At 41.9% G+C, this 20,697-nt stretch overlaps 1 protein-coding gene across 1 annotated transcript in view; it reads right to left on the bottom strand.

Moving 5' to 3' along the window:
• LOC124720074 overlaps nucleotides 1-20,697 on the bottom strand; it is a 216,059-nt gene that overhangs the window by 91,656 nt on the left and 103,706 nt on the right. Inside the window, exon 8 of the mRNA XM_047245342.1 lies at nucleotides 7,387-7,812. Coding sequence (XP_047101298.1) covers nucleotides 7,387-7,812 — 426 coding nt within the window. The remainder of the gene's footprint in view (nucleotides 1-7,386; nucleotides 7,813-20,697) is intronic.

Raw genomic sequence — 20,697 nt, 5'->3', positions numbered from 1 at the left:
TGAATGTATGTATGTTTGTCTACTATGTGCTCACAAACCATTTGGAAATGTACTGTAAATTGAATGTGTTTCGAAATAATACAGTAACCAGTGGTGTTTCCACACAAAGCAATATGGTAGCAAGGAAAAATGAAATATAAGGTAATTCGGACGAAATAGGGAGCTCCTTCAAAGTGATTGCAAACAAAATATCTGAAATGGAAACTCACCTTTTCTTGCCAGGCGTCTGTGGTGATACGCCAGGATGATTCTTGGAAAACTGAATCTTCCAATGCTACGCGTGCTTTTTCCTGTGTAAGTAGCAGCTCTCACTGAAGATTTGTAAATGGGGTGAAGCAGTTTTTTCAGCTCCCTTTCCCTTTTGCAGCATTCAATCACACGCAATATAATTTTGCGAGCATCGCTACGTAATACTGGTTTCCTTCTAACCGTAGGCCTACCGGTAGGGGTTCTTGGCGACTCCCGAGATGGGCCAGCAACTGCCTCTTCACTCATTTTGATAATGTTTAGCACAACTGCACAATAAAAACACGCAGAACAGTACAGCGCAAAACAATAACGAAGCAGACGACAATGGCTACCTCGTACAACACAGTCGGCTATGTAATGTTGGCAGCAGTCGACACTGCGTGCCTACCGAAGCCCCCCGACGTTTACCGCCTTCTACCGATTCAGGACTGAGGAGACGTCTGCCATCTAAAAGTTTACACACTGTATTCCTGCAAGAGTTGAAGCTATCATCGAGACTAAGGGTGGGGCAACACCACACTGAACTCCAGCATTACCGATGGAGGACGCCACGAACTTTTAAGTCATTTTCAGCCAGGTGTCTGGACACTTTGGATCACATATAATACTTTGAAGCATTAGCTTAATTGTTAGTCTGCAAACAAAGTAAATACTGGTGTGATGATGTTCAGTAAACAGTACCTAGCCACAAATAAAAATATCTGCACTCTTACCCCTAAGAGACTGTAAAATCTATCTACTATAAAGTGTAAAAAGCTCTCTAAGGCTACCGACAGATTATGTGGTTGTCTGCAAGAAGGTAGCAATGCCAGAAAATGTAGCGATTTGCAGAACGACCTGTAGAGGAGTGATGAATGGGGCAGATACTGTACTTCTACATTATTGATGACGAATTGCTGCAAACAGTATTGAACGTAAAATATTTAGGAATAACAATGCTGAGTGACCTAATGTGAAATGACCACATAAAACAAATAATTGGAAAAGCAAATGCCAGGCTGAAATTAATAGCAAGAATCTTAAGGAAAGTACAGGTCATTGACGAAAAAAGGTGGCTTGCAACACACTAGTTCTACAAATTCTTGAGTACTGTACAACAATCTGGGACTGTTACTGAGTAGGACTGAAAGCAATGACAGAGAAGATCCAATGAAGATCAATGCATTTCGTCACAGAATCGTTTGATTGGCACAAGAGCATTATGGAGATACTTGACGAACTGCAGGACAGACGCTACAAGAGGTGCGTTGTGCATCACAGAGTCTTACTGCTGAAATTCTGAGACAGTACGTTCTGAGAAGAGTCGGGCAACATATTCCTTTCCCCAACGTACATCTCACAAAATGTGACATCGAGAAAATCTGAGAGATTATAGCTCCTACGAATTTTTACTGACAATCATTCTTCCCGTGCACCATTTGTCAATGGAACAGGGAAGTGAGCATCAGATAGCTCTACAAGAAGTACCCTCTGCCAAATATCACCTTCTGAGTATAGATGTAGCTGCCAAACTCTCATACTTTTTCACCATCCTTCTGAGAAATCGCAGTCCTCCTCTTTTTAACTATTGTGTACTGCGCGTGTGTGTATTAGACCTGAACTGAATCTGTTCATCAGTCCCTTTGGCACCTAAGGTATCTCTTAGCACCGTCAATTCTCTCATAAACACCTGGCGGCTTGACCTTTTTGATAAATGGACAAGGTCTGTGACAAACCTGGCCTTGCAACACTGTTCTGTACTCAGCAACTCCTGATTACACATGTTTTAGTCAGTTGGTGGGGCCACTCTCCTTTCCAGGTACAATGCCAGTTACCTATTGGTTACTTTAGCTTCTTCAATCTTCCCACAGCGACTCATCATATTCTCTGGCACATCCGTGACCATATACGAGGTGTGACAATAAAGTAATGAGACTGATTTTCTTTGCAAGATGTGGCATGCCTGCAGGCTTGCGTAGGCCCAATATCTTTGACCTCGGTCTATAAGCTGCTTCTAGTCAAAGCGGCCCATAGACACAACTGCTCAGTCGCGAGTTGTGCTGTAATAAGTTAACACGTGTTTGTATCTCTCGTCACGGAAATGGAACCGCACAATATTGCGCAATGGTATGCCACTTCTTTCTGCATTAAATTGGGTGAAAATGTGACGACAACTTATGGTGAGCTTCAGAAGGCTTTTGGAGAGGAAGTTATGTCAAGAGCTCAAGTTTTTGTTGGCATAAAATGTTTAGTGAAGGCAGAATGAATGTTGAAGATGAAAACCACTATGGACAAGCATCAGCCTCACGGATGGATGTCAACTTTGCCAGGGTGCATGAACTCGTACGATCTGATCGAAGATTATCCGTGAAAATGATTGCAGAAGAACTGAACATGAATCGAGAAACGGTTCGTCTAATAATAACTGAAGATCTTGGTATGAGAAAGATTTGTGCAAAAATGGTCCCCAAAAATCGATTTTCGGTTTTCATCATATTTTGATAGATTAAGGTTTTATTTAAGTATTCTGAAAAGGATTTTACTGAAAAAAATTTTTTTGAGCATTTAAAGAGCATTTTCCTACCACGTGCGTTTATGTGCCACGCCCACTTTTTTGTCACCCACTTTTCTGCATATATTTTAGATCTTTATATCCCCTACATTGCACGTTAGATATATTTTTTTACTCCTGAGTATGTTGGCTATCCTTGGAATGCAACGGTCAGTATTACATGTTTCTGCTGTTTGTAAACAACATGCTTTAGAACGTGCGGTTAGTTTGGTTTAAGTGAGATTGCGAGTTATTATATAAAACTTACAGGTATACTATGGGCAGGCAATTAGGAGAAATAAAGAAAATAGGGAGACAATGAAGAGAGATGTTTGGGCCATATTCTTCCACAAGTCCTCTATTGATGATAAGCCATGTCACGGATCGTGTCCATCAGGAGAAAATTCGTGGTACAAATACAATAGGACTCAGGCAACTGGAGAATCTTATTCTCACCAGCACTCTCTTCCTGCTGCAGTTATTACATCAGTTAAACCTATTTTCAGAGACATGGCTCATCCTGACCTTCTAAGGAAACGTCTGCACGGGCAGACACAGAACCCAAATGAATGTCAACAGCATAATTTGGAACCGCCTTCCTAAAATTGTAATTGTAGGCACGCAAACAATGATGCTGTTATTACATTCAGGTGTGGTAATATTGGAAAGTGTTGGGTACTGAAGAAGCTGGGACTTAATCCTGGTGAAAATATGATCACTGGGCTGCAACATTGGGATAAAGTGGGGATAGCAGATGCCGATAGGTCTGCATCTAATATGGCCAAAAAATCAAGACAAACATCCAGTAAGGTGAAAAAGAAGCTGGAAGACCTGCTAGAGGCCAAAGAAGGGCCATCATATGAAGCAGGACAGTTTTAATTAACTGTAAGTAACAAATTTCAAAACCTTTTTCTTTGAAGTCAGTTCCCTACAAACTAAAATTTTCAGTACATATGCCCCATTATATCAGAAACTATCATAGATAAATGAATGAAATTTTCAGAGACTGCATAACTTAAAAAGCCACCTCTGGTACTACATTCATTAACATTCCCACATTAGGAAGTTCACAAAAAAATATTTTCTGCAGAAAAAACCTAATATTTTTTGTTAATAAATTTAAAAAAGTATTTCTTAAAAACTATAAAATGGATACAACAGATTTTAGTACAGTTGACTCTTTTAGCATCATGTAACATACAGTAAAAATATTAAGGTCCTGCATCAAATATTTTTTTCAGAAATGGGTCAAATACTTGTGTAAATTAACATGGGTTAGATAGGCAGGGTGTGGTCCCCTTAAGAGAAAACACACAGAAGCAAAGTGAGCAATATAAAGCTGAACCCATCGCTTAATCACTGGAGAATCGATAAATTATGTTGGTATGAATTATATGTACAAGGCTTGGAACTTAAATAGTGGCAACTATTTATTCACAACTGATACCAAAGAGCTACATGTTTGCACCTGTTACTGTCCTTCAAAGTAGTCACCAGCATTAGGTAGAACCCGTTGCCAGCGATGTGGAAGGCATAGTATACCGTTAGCAGAGCCTGTTCTGTTGACGGCGCGAATGGAACGGTCCAAAGTTATGGTGATTCTCGTGTACGGCTGATGGTGTTATCCTAACGCATCACATTCCTCCATGGCAGACCACCAATGCAGAGTATTACTGTTCGTTTTTGGGAGCATCACCTGCGACCAGCTTTGCAAAAGAAGCGGTGACACTTCCCGCGCAACCCACCCATCATTTTGCACGACAATGTGCGGGCGCATACAACGCAAGCTGTGGCTGCTCTGTTCAGTCGATGGGACTGAGAAGTACTGTACCATCCATCATACTCCCTTGACTAAAGTCCTTGTGACTGATTTGATTCTGAAGATTGAGGAACCACTTCGTGGCATTCGCTTCAGAACTGTTCCAGATATACGACAGGCAGTAAGTAGACCGCTCCATTCGCACCGTCAACAGAACAGGCTCTGCTAACGGCATACTATGCCTTCCATATCACTGGCAACGGGTTCTACGCGAGGCTGGTGACTACTTTGAAGGACAGTAACAGCTGCAACCACGTAACTCTTTTGTATCGGTTGTGAATAAATAGTTGCCATTATTTAAATTCCAACCCTCGTCGTTCAAATGTTGCATTTATTAACATTATTGTTACAAAAGATATTCGCAAGGATCACCCTGGGATCAACACATTTTTGTTCTCAACTTATGCGGAGAGTTGTCTAAAGTAAAACATTGTCGTCAAATACACTCCTGGAAATGGAAAAAAGAACACATTGACACCGGTGTGTCAGACCCACCATACTTGCTCCGGACACTGCGAGAAGGCTGTACAAGCAATGATCACACGCACGGCACAGCGGACACACCAGGAACCGCGGTGTTGGCCGTCGAATGGCGCTAGCTGCCCAGCATTTGTGCACCGCCGCCGTCAGTGTCAGCCAGTTTGCCGTGGCATACGGAGCTCCATCGCAGTCTTTAACACTGGTAGCATGCCGCGACAGCGTGGACGTGAACCGTGTGTGCAGTTGACGGACTTTGAGCGAGGGCATATAGTGGGCATGCGGGAGGCCGGGTGGACGTACCGCCGAATTGCTCAACACGTGGGGCGTGAGGTCTCCACAGTACATCGATGTTGTCGCCAGTGGTCGGCGGAAGGTGCACGTGCCCGTCGACCTGGGACTGGACCGCAGCGACGCACGGATGCACGCCAAGACCGTAGGATCCTACGCAGTGCCGTAGGGTACCGCACCGCCACTTCCCAGCAAATTAGGGACACTGTTGCTCCTGGGGTATCGGCGAGGACCATTCGCAACTGTCTTCATGAAGCTGGGATACGGTCCTGCACACTGTTAGGCCGTCTTCCGCTCACGCCCCAACATCGTGTGGCCCGCCTCCAGTGGTGTCGCGACAGGCGTGAATGGCGGGACAAATGGAGACGTGTCGTCTTCAGCGATGAGAGTCGCTTCTGCCTTGGTGCCAATGATGGTCGTATGCGTGTTTGGCGCTGTGCAGGTGAGCGCCACAATCAGGACTGCATACGACCGAGGCACACAGGGCCAACACCCGGCATCATGGTGTGGGGAGCGATCTCCTACACTGGCCGTACACCACTGGTGATCGTCGAGGGGACACTGAATAGAGCACGGTACATCCAAACCGTCATCGAACCCACCGTTCTACCATTCCTAGACCGGCAAGGGAACTTGCTGTTCCAACAGGACAATGCACGTCCGCATGTATCCTGTGCCACCCAACGTGCTCTAGAAGGTGTACGTCAACTACCCTGGCCAGCAAGATCTCCGGATCTGTCCCCCATTGAGCATGTTTGGGGCTGGATGAAGCGTCGTCTCACGTGGTCTGCACGTTCAGCACGAACGCTGGTCCAACTGAGGCGCCAGGTGGAAATGGCATGGCAAGCCGTTCCACAGGACTACATCCAGCATCTCTACGATCGTCTCCATGGGAGAATAGCAGCCTGCATTGCTGCGAAAGGTGGATATACACTGTACTAGTGCCGACATTGTTCATGCTCTGTTGCCTGTGTCTATGTGCCTGTGGTTCTGTCAGTGTGATCATGTGATGTATCTGACCCCAGGAATGTGTCAATAAAGTTTCCCCTTCCTGGGACAATGAATTCACGGTGTTCTTATTTCAATTTCCAGGAGTGTACATTGGTTTCTCGCCTGATGTTCACTTTCAGTTCATCAAAATTTGGTAATTACATGCAGAAGTAAGTAGCCCAAAGGTAACAACCAGAAGTCGATAACTCTGGAGAACACAGAAGCTACTGTCCACTGCATGAACGGATACAGTGAAATGTTTCGTGTGTGACACGTTGCCCCGTCTTATTGGAAGAAGCAGTGCTTTTTTTCCATTGTCAGTTAACTGTACATAGAATTCTTGGAAAATAACAATGTACAAAATGTGCATTATCAGGAAATAGTTGTCCCACTATACATTACCGCAGATGACAGACCGTACACTAACTTTCTCATCGGGAAGTGGAATGTTCGAATATCTCGTGAGGGTCCCTCACCATACAGCACCTGGCGTTCAGTGAATTAACTTTAACAGGAAGGGGTTAGTAACTTCTTTGAACATCAGCAATGCCATTTTGTTTTGCCTTTGAAACCAAACACATCTTGAACCACATCTTATAAGCTACTTCACTGGGATACCAACAGTCAGAAATTTTTCTACCAATACTTTACGTGTTTCTTGAAACAACTTAGAACAAACGTAGGGTGCAACTATAGCTATCTTTCCTTAATTGAATAAAACATTTTCCACGAGCAGAACTGCACTCCTCGTACTGCACTGATACGTAACCGTCTGACAAAAGGCAGAAGCCAGTCTACACCAGCTAGTCGCTAGTTGTGCGAGAGTCTTTCATAAATAGTCGTAGGAAGTGGTAAGCTGTGAGTTTTGTTGTTGCTAACTCCGTATATACAGTTAGATATCAAAATATACAGCTCCACAAAATATAGTTTTTGTGGTAATCACAAGCACATGGTACCATAATTTGGTAAACCCTAACTAATTTATGCAAAACATTTTTAGCATTAATAATTTCACACACTGGCTTCTTACCTTTTTTCTCATATCCCTGCATTCCACAATTTCACCTTCGTCCCACCTCGGAATGTTCAGACTGGGTATCGCTGTGGGTACTAATTTCTTTCTCAAGGGTAATCCGAGAAGTTCGTTTCTCAAATCTCGTACGTAGTCCTCTGGCCGAAAATGTACAGAGCACACCCGCGCAGTTCTCACGTTGATTACGTCGGGCCGCCTGCACCTCGCGATCCACTCGCGCCGCAAGTGTTCGTCTTTGGGGAAAGAGTGACACACGACACCTGGCATCTTGCGGGCATTGGTAACACATCGAAACACTGCACAGTGATACTGGCTGCAGGACGGACTCCGAGACTGCGGAGGGCCAGCGGATTGGTGAGCCCGCAGCAAGCAGCTGGTCCCTCTTGTGACTTTGGATTTGCAGGCAGCGGAAACACTGTTGTCCTGTCGGTGCAAAAGATAACAAAATGTCACCATAAACAATTTCTTGCACTACGTTCGACATTCACATACTGGCCTCGCTATACCAAAGGGGGGGTGGGGGTGGGCTGGCAGAGGGGGTTTATTTTATGCCCAGCTTTTGTAAATATTGTACTCTAATCATATACCCTACATTTTAAAAGTGTTGATGAAAATACTTATTGTTTCAATGAAATCTTCTGCCAGACTGCAATTGCTTCAACTTTTTCAGCTAATCTTAGTCTAAGAACTGCAGCCCGATTGATATGTCTTAGTATACGAAACTTTCCACAAGAAATGTCATAGTCAATATTTTCAGGCTCTGGGCCCTAATTACACATCATTAAATCCTTCAAAAGTATGTTGTTCAGAAAAATGACAAACAATTAACAAAATTTGTATTTTTAAACTTTTTAAATAACGTACCTCTTGTTGGCAGTACACATTATGGAAAAGGCATTGGTATTGCTAGGGTTAAACATTAAGAGCTGGCAAAAACATAAAGGGACAGGGGCATCAAGTACAGATTCAGAGAAGGAGACATTTTTAAAATTTGTGTTGATAACCTTGGGACATTGTAAGCACTGATTAACAAACAAACACCAGTTCATGCCGAATTGCCATTTAGTGACCAGCAGTAAACCTTCTACCTCACCACCACGCCCCCCCTTCCCCTGCTACTTGAAGAATCAAATTCCAGTGCATAAAACAGCTTTAGACATCGGATTACTTTTTAAATAAGTAAACATGCTGAATTTTTTACGATAAGCATGAAAGAAAGTTTAGAAAAGGTCTGAAATTATGTTTCAAATTTGTTGGAAATTACTCAAGTGTTCTCATTATCAAACAATGCATGAATTTTAGTGAGGGTAATTTTCACTCCATTTTATGCAAAAGCTAGTTTTTCATGCATCTCAATGTTTATGACATTACATTTCCTAAATTGTGTGTCGTACAATGTTATAATTTTGGAAGCACATTCAATGGTGAATGTGATACTGTCAGCAAACAGAGTTAGTATGAAGGAAGTAAAAGTAAAATATCATGACCGATGCGGCAGTTTCACTGTAGGAACAGTGAAAATGTAGTCAGTGTACTGAGCGATATACTTTTTTCCTTTCGTCATTTTGTGTGTGTGTGTGTGTGTGTGTGTGTGTGTGTGTGTGTATGTGCGCGCGCAGGGGGGGGGGGGGGGGGGGGATGGTGAGGGAGAAGGAGGAGAGGGAGAGATTGAAGTTTAATAAAGTTCTGAGATTATGTGCGAAGTTTGTTAGAAGCCACTAAATCACACTGCAACACACTACTATCATGCACTTCACATCTTGGGACAGGATTCTCTTGTACATGCAGTAAACTGAGACAATCTGTTTGTAATGCGACAGAATACTCTTTCATTATTCACCACGACTCTGAGTCCCCTAAGTAATCTTTAATCATTGCAATATATGCTATTAATGAATAATGTTTCAACTGCCTTTTTGATGTCAAATACATAGTAATGTTTCCCTGGTATGCAACACAGATTTGGAGATGCACTCACTTGATGCAGTAATTATTGTTTCTTATTTTTATTACTGATATTGTTATCATCATCATCCGGGTATGGACTCTGGTTTAGCCATGTGTTTCTGGCATTCCATATGGTTCTCACTCACTCTCCATGGGCTAATCCCTCGAGTACACTTGGTTCAAGATCTTTTGTTTTTAACTTCATGCTCTTCCTGTCCTAACAAACAGTTTATCTTCGGACAATGTTTTACTATTTACTATACAAACTGCTTGTATCTGGATTACTTAGGTCCTTTTAGCTTACTGCACCCACGGTACCTCAGTGAGCTGCCATGATAGAAATAAAATTTCCTGCCCAATCACCAAAGTAAAACAGTGTAGGGGCCACCGAGTACTCTGTTAGGTGACCTGACTGAGTATGCTGGGTGCTTCATTGGCCGGGGAATTCAAGTCACTGAAATGGTGTCCAATTGAAAGATTCAAACTAGGCCAGGTGGCCATATGGCATCATCATCATTACCAGCATCATCATCATCATCATCATCATCATCATCATCATCATCATCATCATCATCATCATCCTCCAATATATATGCGTCAATCTTTTGTGTAAGCTTCTCTGTTTTGAGTCCCTGAACACTGTCACAAACTTTCAGTTTTTGTTTTTGTTTTCTAATGTCTGCTGTCAGGTCCGACAATTCCTTCATCGCTTTATGGGATTTCAGTCTTATCTGTCCTTCGTGTATCTTGAGCAAACAATATTTTTCCAAGTTATTATTCTTCCTTCAGGATGTTTTCCAGATCACCTTTGCTGTTGAGGATTTTAAGTTTTGCTTCCATACAGAGCTTCAGCTTTTGTTCACTGTGTTGTAATGTAACACCCATATGTGTTAACATACACTTGCTGTAATGAAAAACTCTGTGCCTTCTTTTTGAGGACCATCGATTCTAAGATTTTAACAGAAGACAGGGTGATTCGAGGAAACAGGGTATTGAAAAAAAAAAAAAAAGACTTAACTATCATTAAGAAAAATAAATTTGTCTTCTCATATTAAAAAACACCCAATTTAACAATATACAAAAGCAAATTTATTTCTCAAACATGGTATCTTGCAGGCAAGCTAAATTTTTGTGTAAACATACCTGCAATTTCTTCGATAAATTGTGCACAGTTTGAAGTAACATTTCAGCAGTAATTTCAGCGATTGCTTCTCAGATCTTAGATTTCAACCAGTAAACCCCTGAATTCTTTAAAGAATTGAACTCCCATATAACACAGCTTCAGGCTTTTGATTACTTTACGAATGAGTTGAAATGTTAAATATTTAACATTAAGGATGTAAGTGAGAAAAAGTTAAGAAAATATTTGAAATAACATTTAAAGTCTCTGGGAAGTCGCTAAGTGTTTCATTATGAAGCACCGGATGAGTATAGCCAGAGAAGTTGTGCTCCATTTTAAGCAAGAGCTAAGTTTCCACACATTGATATGTTCATGACATCACATCTTTTGAACTGCATGTTGTACAAAGATATAACTTTTCAGGGATATTTCAGTGGTATATGTGGTGCTGCTATAAGCAAACTGTGTTGCAAATAGTTTGAAGTAAAGAAATAATACATTAGAATGTCACGTCTGATACTGAAGTTTTACTACATAAACAGCAAAGCTGTAGTCTGCAAAAAAAAAAAAAAATGTTTTTTACAGCTACAGGTTGCCTATTTAATGGTTTCCATGGGCAACAAAAATTGATTTTAGTGTCTCCTATAATTATTGATCACAACAATAAAATTAAAATGCTTTCATAATCTATGCATTAGGCGGTATGATCCGAGGTTAAATGTTAAAACTCGGTAAGACAAATATTACGCTGCTTACCTGGAGGCAATGTAACTAGTGATGCATGTGCGTGCTACTGACTATTACAACTCTAATATCATTGTGAGATAATCCTTGGATGAAATAAACTAATAATAAGACAAAAAGACCACAGACTTATTTAAGTAAATTAAAAATAAATAATAGACACCAAAATAAGGCATTAAGAGGAAATTTGTTGAAAAAGAAATGTATCACAAGTGTTGAGAAAAAGATGACCGGAAGATACAGCCTAGTTGTCTGCTACCGTAGCTGAGTGGACAGTGCGTTGGCTTGTCATGCCGGAGGGCCTGGGTTTGATTCCATTGGGTTGGAGATTTTCTCTGCTCAGGGACTGGGTGTTTGTGTCATCATCATCATCATCATCATCATCATCATCATAATTTCATCCTCATCGATGCACAAGTTGCTGAAGTGGCGTCACCTCGAAAGACTTGCACCAGGCAATCAGGTCTACCCGCCGGGAGGCTCCCACCACACGACATTCATTTTCACAACATAGTTAACCAATTCTTCCATTGCTTCTTGGTAGAACAAGACAATACTAAATGAAAAGCAGTATACTATTATATTCTACAGGATTAATTTACTCAGGTTAACCAATTTTTGGCTTACAAAGCCATCTTCAGTCCAACTGGTTTAAGTTGTCAAAGAACTCAATCTTTTTACCTTGGAAAATGATTTTACTCATCTACACTGAGGCATGAACATACAGTAAATGCCATGTTCCAACACTGTGGTGTTAATGCAAATTAAAAGGTAAAGTTGAATAATAAAATACATATCTAAGGAGAAAACCGGGAAAGAGAGAACTCAAAAAATAGTATCTACATAACATTTTACATTACATAACTGTTTTTTTGCATTTAGAGTTTTTTTCTGTTTTCTCCATTTACATTTATTTTTCATTCAACTTTACCTTTTAAACTGCATTACCACCGCACTGTCAAAGATGACATTTGATTTTGTGTGTGTGTGTGTGTGTGTGTGTGTGTGTGTGTGTGTGTGTGTGTGTGTGTGTGTGTGTGAGAGAGAGAGAGAGAGAGAGAGAGAGAGAGAGAGAGAGAGAGAGCGCGCAGACGCGAGTGTGCGTGTGTGCATGCACTCGCTCCTCAGTCTAGATGAGTAACATATTTTGCAATGTTGCTTACAAACATTGTAACTTCTCTGATTACAACAGTTAAAGACTAGTGACAGCATTTTAAGCTGAAAACTGGTTAACCTGAATAAATTAATCTTGTAGAATAGCAATATAGTGTTCTTCATTTCCTAAAAACAAAAGCGAACAGCTGAAAGAATACTGGAAGAAAACAAGAGAACAATAAATAAGGAACTGAAACTGAAATTTGAATCTAATTCTGAGATGGCCCGATGAAGAAACTACTACTACTACTACTACTACTACTACTAATAATAATAATAATAATAATAATAATAATACTGACATAGTGCAGTACGAAGACTACATGACTAATCAGCATGAGATTTGTGGCAACCCAGTGGACATTAAGTCTAAATAAGCTCGAGTAATATGAGTATATGAAAGCCAGTCTCTCAGGAACCTGTGACAGGTGTTTTCAGTGGGTGAGACATCCAGACAAAGTGTCAGCCACTCTAGCAATCTAACATCGTCTGCATCAAAGTGGATCTCAGGATAGCACATAAAACACGCAGTCTCGCATTGTGTTGTTAAAAGGTAATGTCACACATACCTCAAAGATAGGGTGCAGATACAAGCCTTAACACTTTAGAAATTTTAACGTGTGCTATCCAAGCCACGAGTTACTGTGTTGTGTAACTAATTCTATCACACCCCAGCATGGCGCGTGCTGCTGCTGCACAAATGTGCAGTTTGTCAATGTTCATTCTCCCCTGAAACTCCACACAAATCTAGAGTTATACTCCGCAAGCCACATTACGCTCTGTAGCGGAAGATATTCTGTCACTGTCACTTCTCCCTTTCCTGTTCCAGTTGCGAACAGTTTGCTGGAAGAACGATAAGTGGTAGGCCTCCGTCTGATCTCTAAACACACTCAGTTTTTCCTTTGTGATCTTTTCGCAGGACATACAGATGACGAAGCAATATATTGTTTGACTCTTCTAGAAACATATGCCTTTGTAATTTTGACAATAAACAACACCAACGCCTCTCTTATAGTGTCTGCCACTGAAGTTGGCTGAGCATCTGCGTGACACTTTTAGTGGTTTATAAACAAACCTATAATGAAATACACTGCTCTTTTTTGAATCTTCTCCATTCCCCCTATTGTCACACTTTGTAAGGATCCCAGACTGACTAGCAATTGTGTGATCATGAAGTAATGAGTCTTTCTGGCTATTTACGCACAACAAGAGTAATTTGTTTACATTGTGGAGGGGAGGGGGGTGCAATTCACTAAAATTCTCAAGCCTCACATCTTCTCTCAAGGACTTCTAGACTGCAATAAACAAAAGGGGGAAGATTCCTCTGTTACTGTCACTCTCAAAGTATCCTTTTATCCTCCTTTTAACATCCTGTATACTGTGAAAAGAAATTATCCAAGAACATTCCCTTAGGGTACACGTAAGGTTACTTTTACATTGAACACAGCTCTCGACTCACAATGACATGCTGTTTCCATTCTAATAAAGTATACAGATCCAGGACTCATCAGAAGAGACCTATCCCGAGTCCAGTGCGGCCACTTTCTACAGGACTTCCTACAGGACTGATACGGGTGTCTATGCCGTTTGGAATCTCCCCGTCAAATTAAATGTTATGTCGACCAGGAGTCTAACCAGAAGAGTCAACCAGTTCCTCACAGGAAACAACATTGTCACGCCTGAGCAGTTTCGTTTCCACTCTGACAGCTCCATCATTCAGCAATCGTTTCACTTGGTAGAACGTATCTGTATAGCCGGGATGAAGAACGAATACACATGAGCAATACTCCCGAATATAGAAAAAGTGTTCTACCAGATGTACAATGGACTCATTCACAAACTAGATCAAATAGAATGCCCAGATCATATAATCTGATCATCGATTCCTTTCTTAAGAGGCGATGGGTGGGGGTATGACAAGGTTTGGTCTTAGGTCCCCATCCTATACATAATTTACACACCGAGCGAGGTGGCGCAGTGGTTAGCACACTGGACTCGCATTCGGGAGGACGACGGTTCAATCCCGTCTCCGGCCATCCTGATTTAGGTTTTCCGTGATTTCCCTAAATCGTTTCAGGCAAATGTCGGGATGGTTCCTTTGAAAGGGCACGGCCGATTTCCTTCCCAATCCTTCCCTAACCCGAGCTTGCGCTCCGTCTCTAATGACCACGTTGTCGACGGGACGTTAAACACTAACCACCACCACCACCACCACCACCACCACCACCACCACCACCATAATTTACACCAAAGACACCACTAAGCAAGTTAGCAGAGAGACCGAGCACTCTATGCCGATGACACAGCTATCTAGAGGAAACTGTAACGAAATGCAGGAAAACTGGCATAGGATCGACGTTTCGTGCAGGGACTGGCAGTTGACCCTCAAACCAATGTAACGTACTGTGCACTGTATGTTTACATGGCTGCAGAACGATCATTCCGAGGAGTTAGTTCCGTGAAACTACCTTCACTTCACAAAAAGACAACGCCAACACGACAGGTTATGGCAGTGGTGGGCTACTGGGCAGTGGCAGGGTCCGACGGCTGACTCAAATGCAGCACTTTCTTTTCTTCACCCTCAGTACAGAACCACTGTTTCTTATTTACACAGGCACCAATTGAAAAACATTTATGTGAGTCTCCCATAATATTATTAACATTGTGTCATTTATACTGCCCCTAATCTTTCGAGCTTCTTACCGTTGCTTTTTCAAAATTATCACTTTCTGCACCGTAAAGCCTCCTGCACGAGAGTCCAGCTGTTGTCGTGTATCGGTGCAAATTTGGAAAAATCGACGGCACTGCATCTGGTTTTAGTTTTGGAACACTTCTTACAAATGTTTTTACTTCTCCGTCAACTACGAACTGCTGTGTTTTCACTATGCAGTCTTCACTAAAATGCTTTATGCATATTATAGGGTTCTTTAACTCTGAGAAGTCAGTCGGAATTTTTCTCAGCCACTTTTTCTTTAGTTCTTCATCACTGGGTAAAGTAAATGTGCTGACAGATTCATTTTGTGATTTGTAATTACTTTTACAGCCAGCCACACTACAGCACCTTGGCATTTTGGTATCTGAAAAAAGGACATTCAATATGGCAATAATTATGTAAATATACACAATTTTGCAAATTATCTGTACACATTTTGTTAATTTATACACTAACTTACGACATAGCCTCGAAGCAAAATCTGAGACTCCCTCGAAAATATTCACTGATGGCTAACAAATTATAAGAAATATCTGATGCCCAAGTTTTACAGCACAAAAAGTGAAAATGTACTAAATGATAAACATTTTTCCTTTTGTCATCTGTGGAGGATGGCGGTGAGAAAAAGTTTGGTGAATGTTTGAAATTGTGGGTAAAATTTGTCGGAAGTCGGTAAGTGATCTCATTCTATTTTATTTGTTTCCTCGAGTATAATTGACACGGCACCACATATCATCAATTCTTCCTCTTCACTTGCAATAGTGTCGCTCTCAATGCAGATACACAATATTAAATGTCTGCTGCCAGATCAGCATAGCAGACAATACAAATACACTGGTGTTCAAAATTAATGCAAAAAAGGAAATTTTGCAAGGTTGCATTTATTTTGTCGCAAAACAGTATAAACACGTGAGAGCAACGTAGAAACAAAGTAAAAATTACAGAATGTAAACAACTCCAACGTGCATAACAAGAGACAAAAATGTTCTTAGTTTTTCCCAACTTTACAGATTTGTGCACACATTGCGAAAACTGGTTAATGTGCTCAGTGTGGGGTGTGACCACCTCTGGCAGCAATAGAGGCATGACAGTGATGGAGCTTGCTGTAAACGACATCACCAATGTCACAATGCCGCCATTTTGCTGAGATTTCAACCTCCTCCCTCTTATTCTCTGAACCGCGAGCGCTACAACGCCGCCTTCACTACAAGGGAGCTGGATCGTGCTCTTATTTCATCCCGATCCTCTGCCGCAGGGCCAGACGTGTTCACATTCACATGTTGCAGCACCTTTCTCTTGTGGGCAAGCACTTTCTGCATAATATGTACAACTGCATCTGCCCATACGGCATGCAGTTTGAATATAATGAATTTCCTTGAGACAGAGAAGTTGCTGTCCATGTATCAGCACAGCTTTAAAAAGCATCGCTCCTGCGAAACGCAACTCGCCCTTTTTCACACGATATCTTGCGAACAATGGATGAAGGGTATCAGACGGATGACATATTCGTTGACTTCCAGAAAGCATTTGACTTGGTTCCCAAGTATGCGAGTGGCTCAAGGACTTCTCAAGTAATATAACCCAGTAGGTTGTCCTCGATGGTGAGTGTTCATCGGAGGTGAGGGTATCATCTGGAATGCCCCAGGGAAGTGGGGTAGGTCCGCTGTTTTCTATCTACGTAAATGATCTTTTGGATAGGATCGATAGCAATGTGCAGCTGTTTGCTGATGGTGCTGTGGTGTACGGCAAGGTGTCGTAGTCGAGTGACTGTAGGAGGATACGAGATGACTCGGACAGGATTTGTGATTGGTGTAAAGAATGGCAGCTAACTCTAAAAATAGATAAATGTAAATTAATGCAGATGTATAGAAAAAAGAATTCCGTCATGTTTGAATACTCCATTAGTAGTCTAGCGCTTGACACAGTCACGTCGATTAAATATTTCGGCGTAATATTGCAGAGGGATATGAAGTGGGACAAGCGTGTAATGGCAGTTGTGGGTAAGGCGGAGAGTCATCTTCGGTTCATTTGTAGAATTTTGGGAAGATGTGGTTCATCTGTAAAGGAGACCGCTTATAAAACACTAATACGACCTATTCTCGAGTACTGCTCGAGCATTTGGGATCCCTATCAGGTCGGATTGAGAGGGGACACACAAGAAATTCAGAGGCGGGCTACTAGATTTGTTACTGGTAGGTTTGATCATCATGCGAGTGTTACGGAAATGCTTCAGGAACTCGGGTGGGAGTCTCTGGAGGAAAGGAGGTGTTCTTTTCGGGAGTCGCTACTCAGGAAATTTAGAGAACCAGCACTTGAGGCTGACTGCAGTACAATTTTACTGCCACCAACTTACATTTAGCGGAAAGACCACAAAGATAAGATAAGAGATTAGGGCTTGTACAGGAGGCATATAGGCAGTCATTTTTCCCTTGTTTTGTTTGGGAGTGGAACAGGGAGAGAAGATGTTAGTAGTTGTACGAGGTACCCTCCGCCACGCACCATATGGTGGATTGCGCAGTATGTATGTAGATGTAGAAGTTTCCCGGACACTGGCATGAAGCCACAGTTGTACCCATACTGAAGCCCAATAAGGACAGAAACCACCTTTCTAGCTACTGTCTCATTTCTCTCTCCAGCTGTGTTTTCAACATGACGGAATGTACTATTATTGTCTGGCTGGTACGGTGGCTCGAGTCTCGCAATTTACTGACGAATGCACAGTGTGGATTCGAGCGCGGCATTCTGCAGTTTGACACAAACATTCAATCGGGAATTTAAAATCTTCCAGTAAAAGAAAACAACTTGTCAGAGGCTACATATCGCTTCACGTCTTCAAACCCTTACGACACTTCAGGAGCTCCGACAGGCACTAGTGCAAGAATGGGAGGCTATACCCCAGCAGCTGCTCGACTACCTGATCCAGAGTATGCCAACCCGTTGTGCGGCCTGTGTACGTGTGCACGGTGATCATACCCCATATTGATGTCGGGCTACATGTGCAGGAAACAGCGGCGTTTTGTAGCACATGTTTTGGGATGGTTTTCTCAACTTATCACCAATACCATGGACTTACAGATCTGTGCTGTGTGTGTTCCCTACGTGCCTATGCTATTAGCACCAGTTTTGTGTAGTGTCATGTTGTGTGGCACAACATTTTGCATTTATCCTTAATCTATGAGCACGAGTGTATTTTACTGCAGGCCTTAGTGATGGTTAAGATAGGTTCCAATCCAGCAAACTGAATCGTCTTTCCTGTCCTGGCCAGCCTACCAGCTTGTTCACTGCCGGGTTTCCCGAGTGGCCAGGGACACCACAGCAGGTTTACCCTGTTGTTTCCCCATAGCCTCACAAGGTTACATGGCATTCTGCAACAATCTTTGACCCTGTTGCAGACGGTGGTGAAAACTTCAGAGTTGCTCGGCTGTCCGAACGAATGTAGATGCCACAATTTTTGTAGAAAAGATGTAGATTTTCCTCCACACAAGTCGGCAGCAAATATTTCCACCTGGACTCCTGTGGCCAGCTTCTCTAGAGAAACTGCTCTCTCTAGTCTAGGCTGTACCCGTTTATCCCAGCCCCGGGACCCGAGTCTGCTTTCCATCTATCAATAAATCAGAGGTTTTCCGTACAGTACTGTGGTTCATTATTCTACTACACACTACTTTAGACTGTTACTTAGAAAGATTTATTGAAGCAGCTGGAAGTTACTGTAGAGTCATCCAACATTGCCCCGACCATACCTTATTTCTCATTACCACTATTTTATGTGAGATTCTGGATATCCTAAAGGTTTTCAGTTTTTAGCCCGTGTGCCAGTGCTGCTGCCTCCACTGTGGCGATGGCGTAACAGGGACACGTCTGGCCGGCACGGTGTCCATTCCAGCCATGGGTGTGCTGTGAGTTCCAGCTGTTACAGATGAGGAGGCCAGTCTCTGCATCTTCCCAAAATCCTTAGCAGGCACCTTTTGTTCTACTGTATTCCACCATACTATAGACCCGTGAATTAACATAGGACACATTACAGATGTCAATATCCAGTACATGCTCCTGGTGTTTAGAAACCTGTTTTTACCACTTCCCAAAGAGTTTAAACATTAAATGGACAACAGAAGATGATACTGAAGGATTTTACACAGCCCAGCAACACTGATCCTTAAGCAGATGCACCTATGTGTGTGCCAACTGAAATAAATTTTCTTGTGCCATTCAGTCCTTGTTTGACATTTGTGAGCCCAAAGTTATTCTGTCAGAATTCCAAGTCAGCAGTGGCAATATAAAATAAACAGTGAGATAGGTGAGGAAAAATTTACAATTTGTGTGAGAAAACAACCTAGATTACAAGCTAGCAGTGCAATCCCATAATGATGCAGTTGTCTACAAGATAATTAGCAATCTAGTAAGTGGTTGGCTGGGACCTGATGCAACTGCACTGTTTAATGCTTCGAGTGGATCAGTGAGTGGTAGAACTTGCACATGCCAACAGAGTGATATAGTAAAAGTTTATTTTGTTTGTTTGTTGTTGTAATTGTGATCTTCAGTCCAAACATCGGTTTGATGCAGCTCTCCTCCATGTTACTCTCTCCTGTGCAGGCCTCCATCTCTGAATAACTACTGTAACCTACATACTTTTCGATCTGTTTACCGTATTTATCTCTGTCTCCCTCTACGATTTTTAACCTCCGCACTTCCCTCCAGTACTAAACTGGTAATCCCTTGATGCCTCAGAACATGTCCTACCAACCGGTCCCTTCTTCTTGTCATGTTGTGCCACAAACTCCTCTTCTCCCCAATCCTATTCAATACCTCCTCATTAGTTATGTGATCTACCCATCTAATCTTCAGCATTCCTCTTGTCCAAACTATTTATCGTCCATGTTTCACTTCCATAAATGACTACACTCCATACAAATACTTTCAGAAACGACTTCCTGACACTTAAATCTATACTCGATGTTAACAAATTTCTCTTCTTCAGAAACGCTTTCCTTGCCATTGCCAGTCTACATTTGATATTCTCTCTACTTCGACCATCATCAGTTATTTTGCTCCCCAAATAGAAAAACTCCTTTACTACTTTAAGCGTCTCATTTCGTAATCTAATTCCCTCAGCATCACCCGACTTAATTCGACTACATTCCATTATCCTCTTTTTGCTTTTGTTGATGTTCATCTTATATCTTCCTTTCAAGACACTGTCCGTTCCGTTCAACTGTTGTTCCACGTCCTTTGCCATCTCTGAAAGAATTACAATGTCACTGGCAAATCTATAAGTTTTTATTTCTACTCCCTCAACTTTAATTCCCACTCCAAGTTTTTCCTTTGTTTCCTTTACTGCTTGCTCAATGTACAGACCGAATAACATTGGGGATAGGTTACAAACATGTCTCACTCCCTTCTCAACCACTGATTCCGTTTCGTACTCCTCGACTCTGATGACTGTCAGCTGGTTTCTGCAAAAATTGTAAATAGCCTTTCGCTCCCTGTATTTGACTCCGCCACCTTTAGAATTTGAAAGAGAGTGATACAGTCAACATTGTCAAAAGCTTTCTGTAAGTCTATAAATACTATACAAGTAGGTTTCCCTTTGCTTAACCTATTTTTAAAGTTTATTTTATCATTGTTTAAATCA

This window comes from Schistocerca piceifrons, chromosome 11, assembly GCF_021461385.2.
Source record: "Schistocerca piceifrons isolate TAMUIC-IGC-003096 chromosome 11, iqSchPice1.1, whole genome shotgun sequence".
NCBI classification, from domain to species: domain Eukaryota; kingdom Metazoa; phylum Arthropoda; class Insecta; order Orthoptera; family Acrididae; genus Schistocerca; species Schistocerca piceifrons.
Note: the sequence above shows the minus strand (reverse complement) of the source record. Positions and strands in the feature narration are given on the sequence as shown.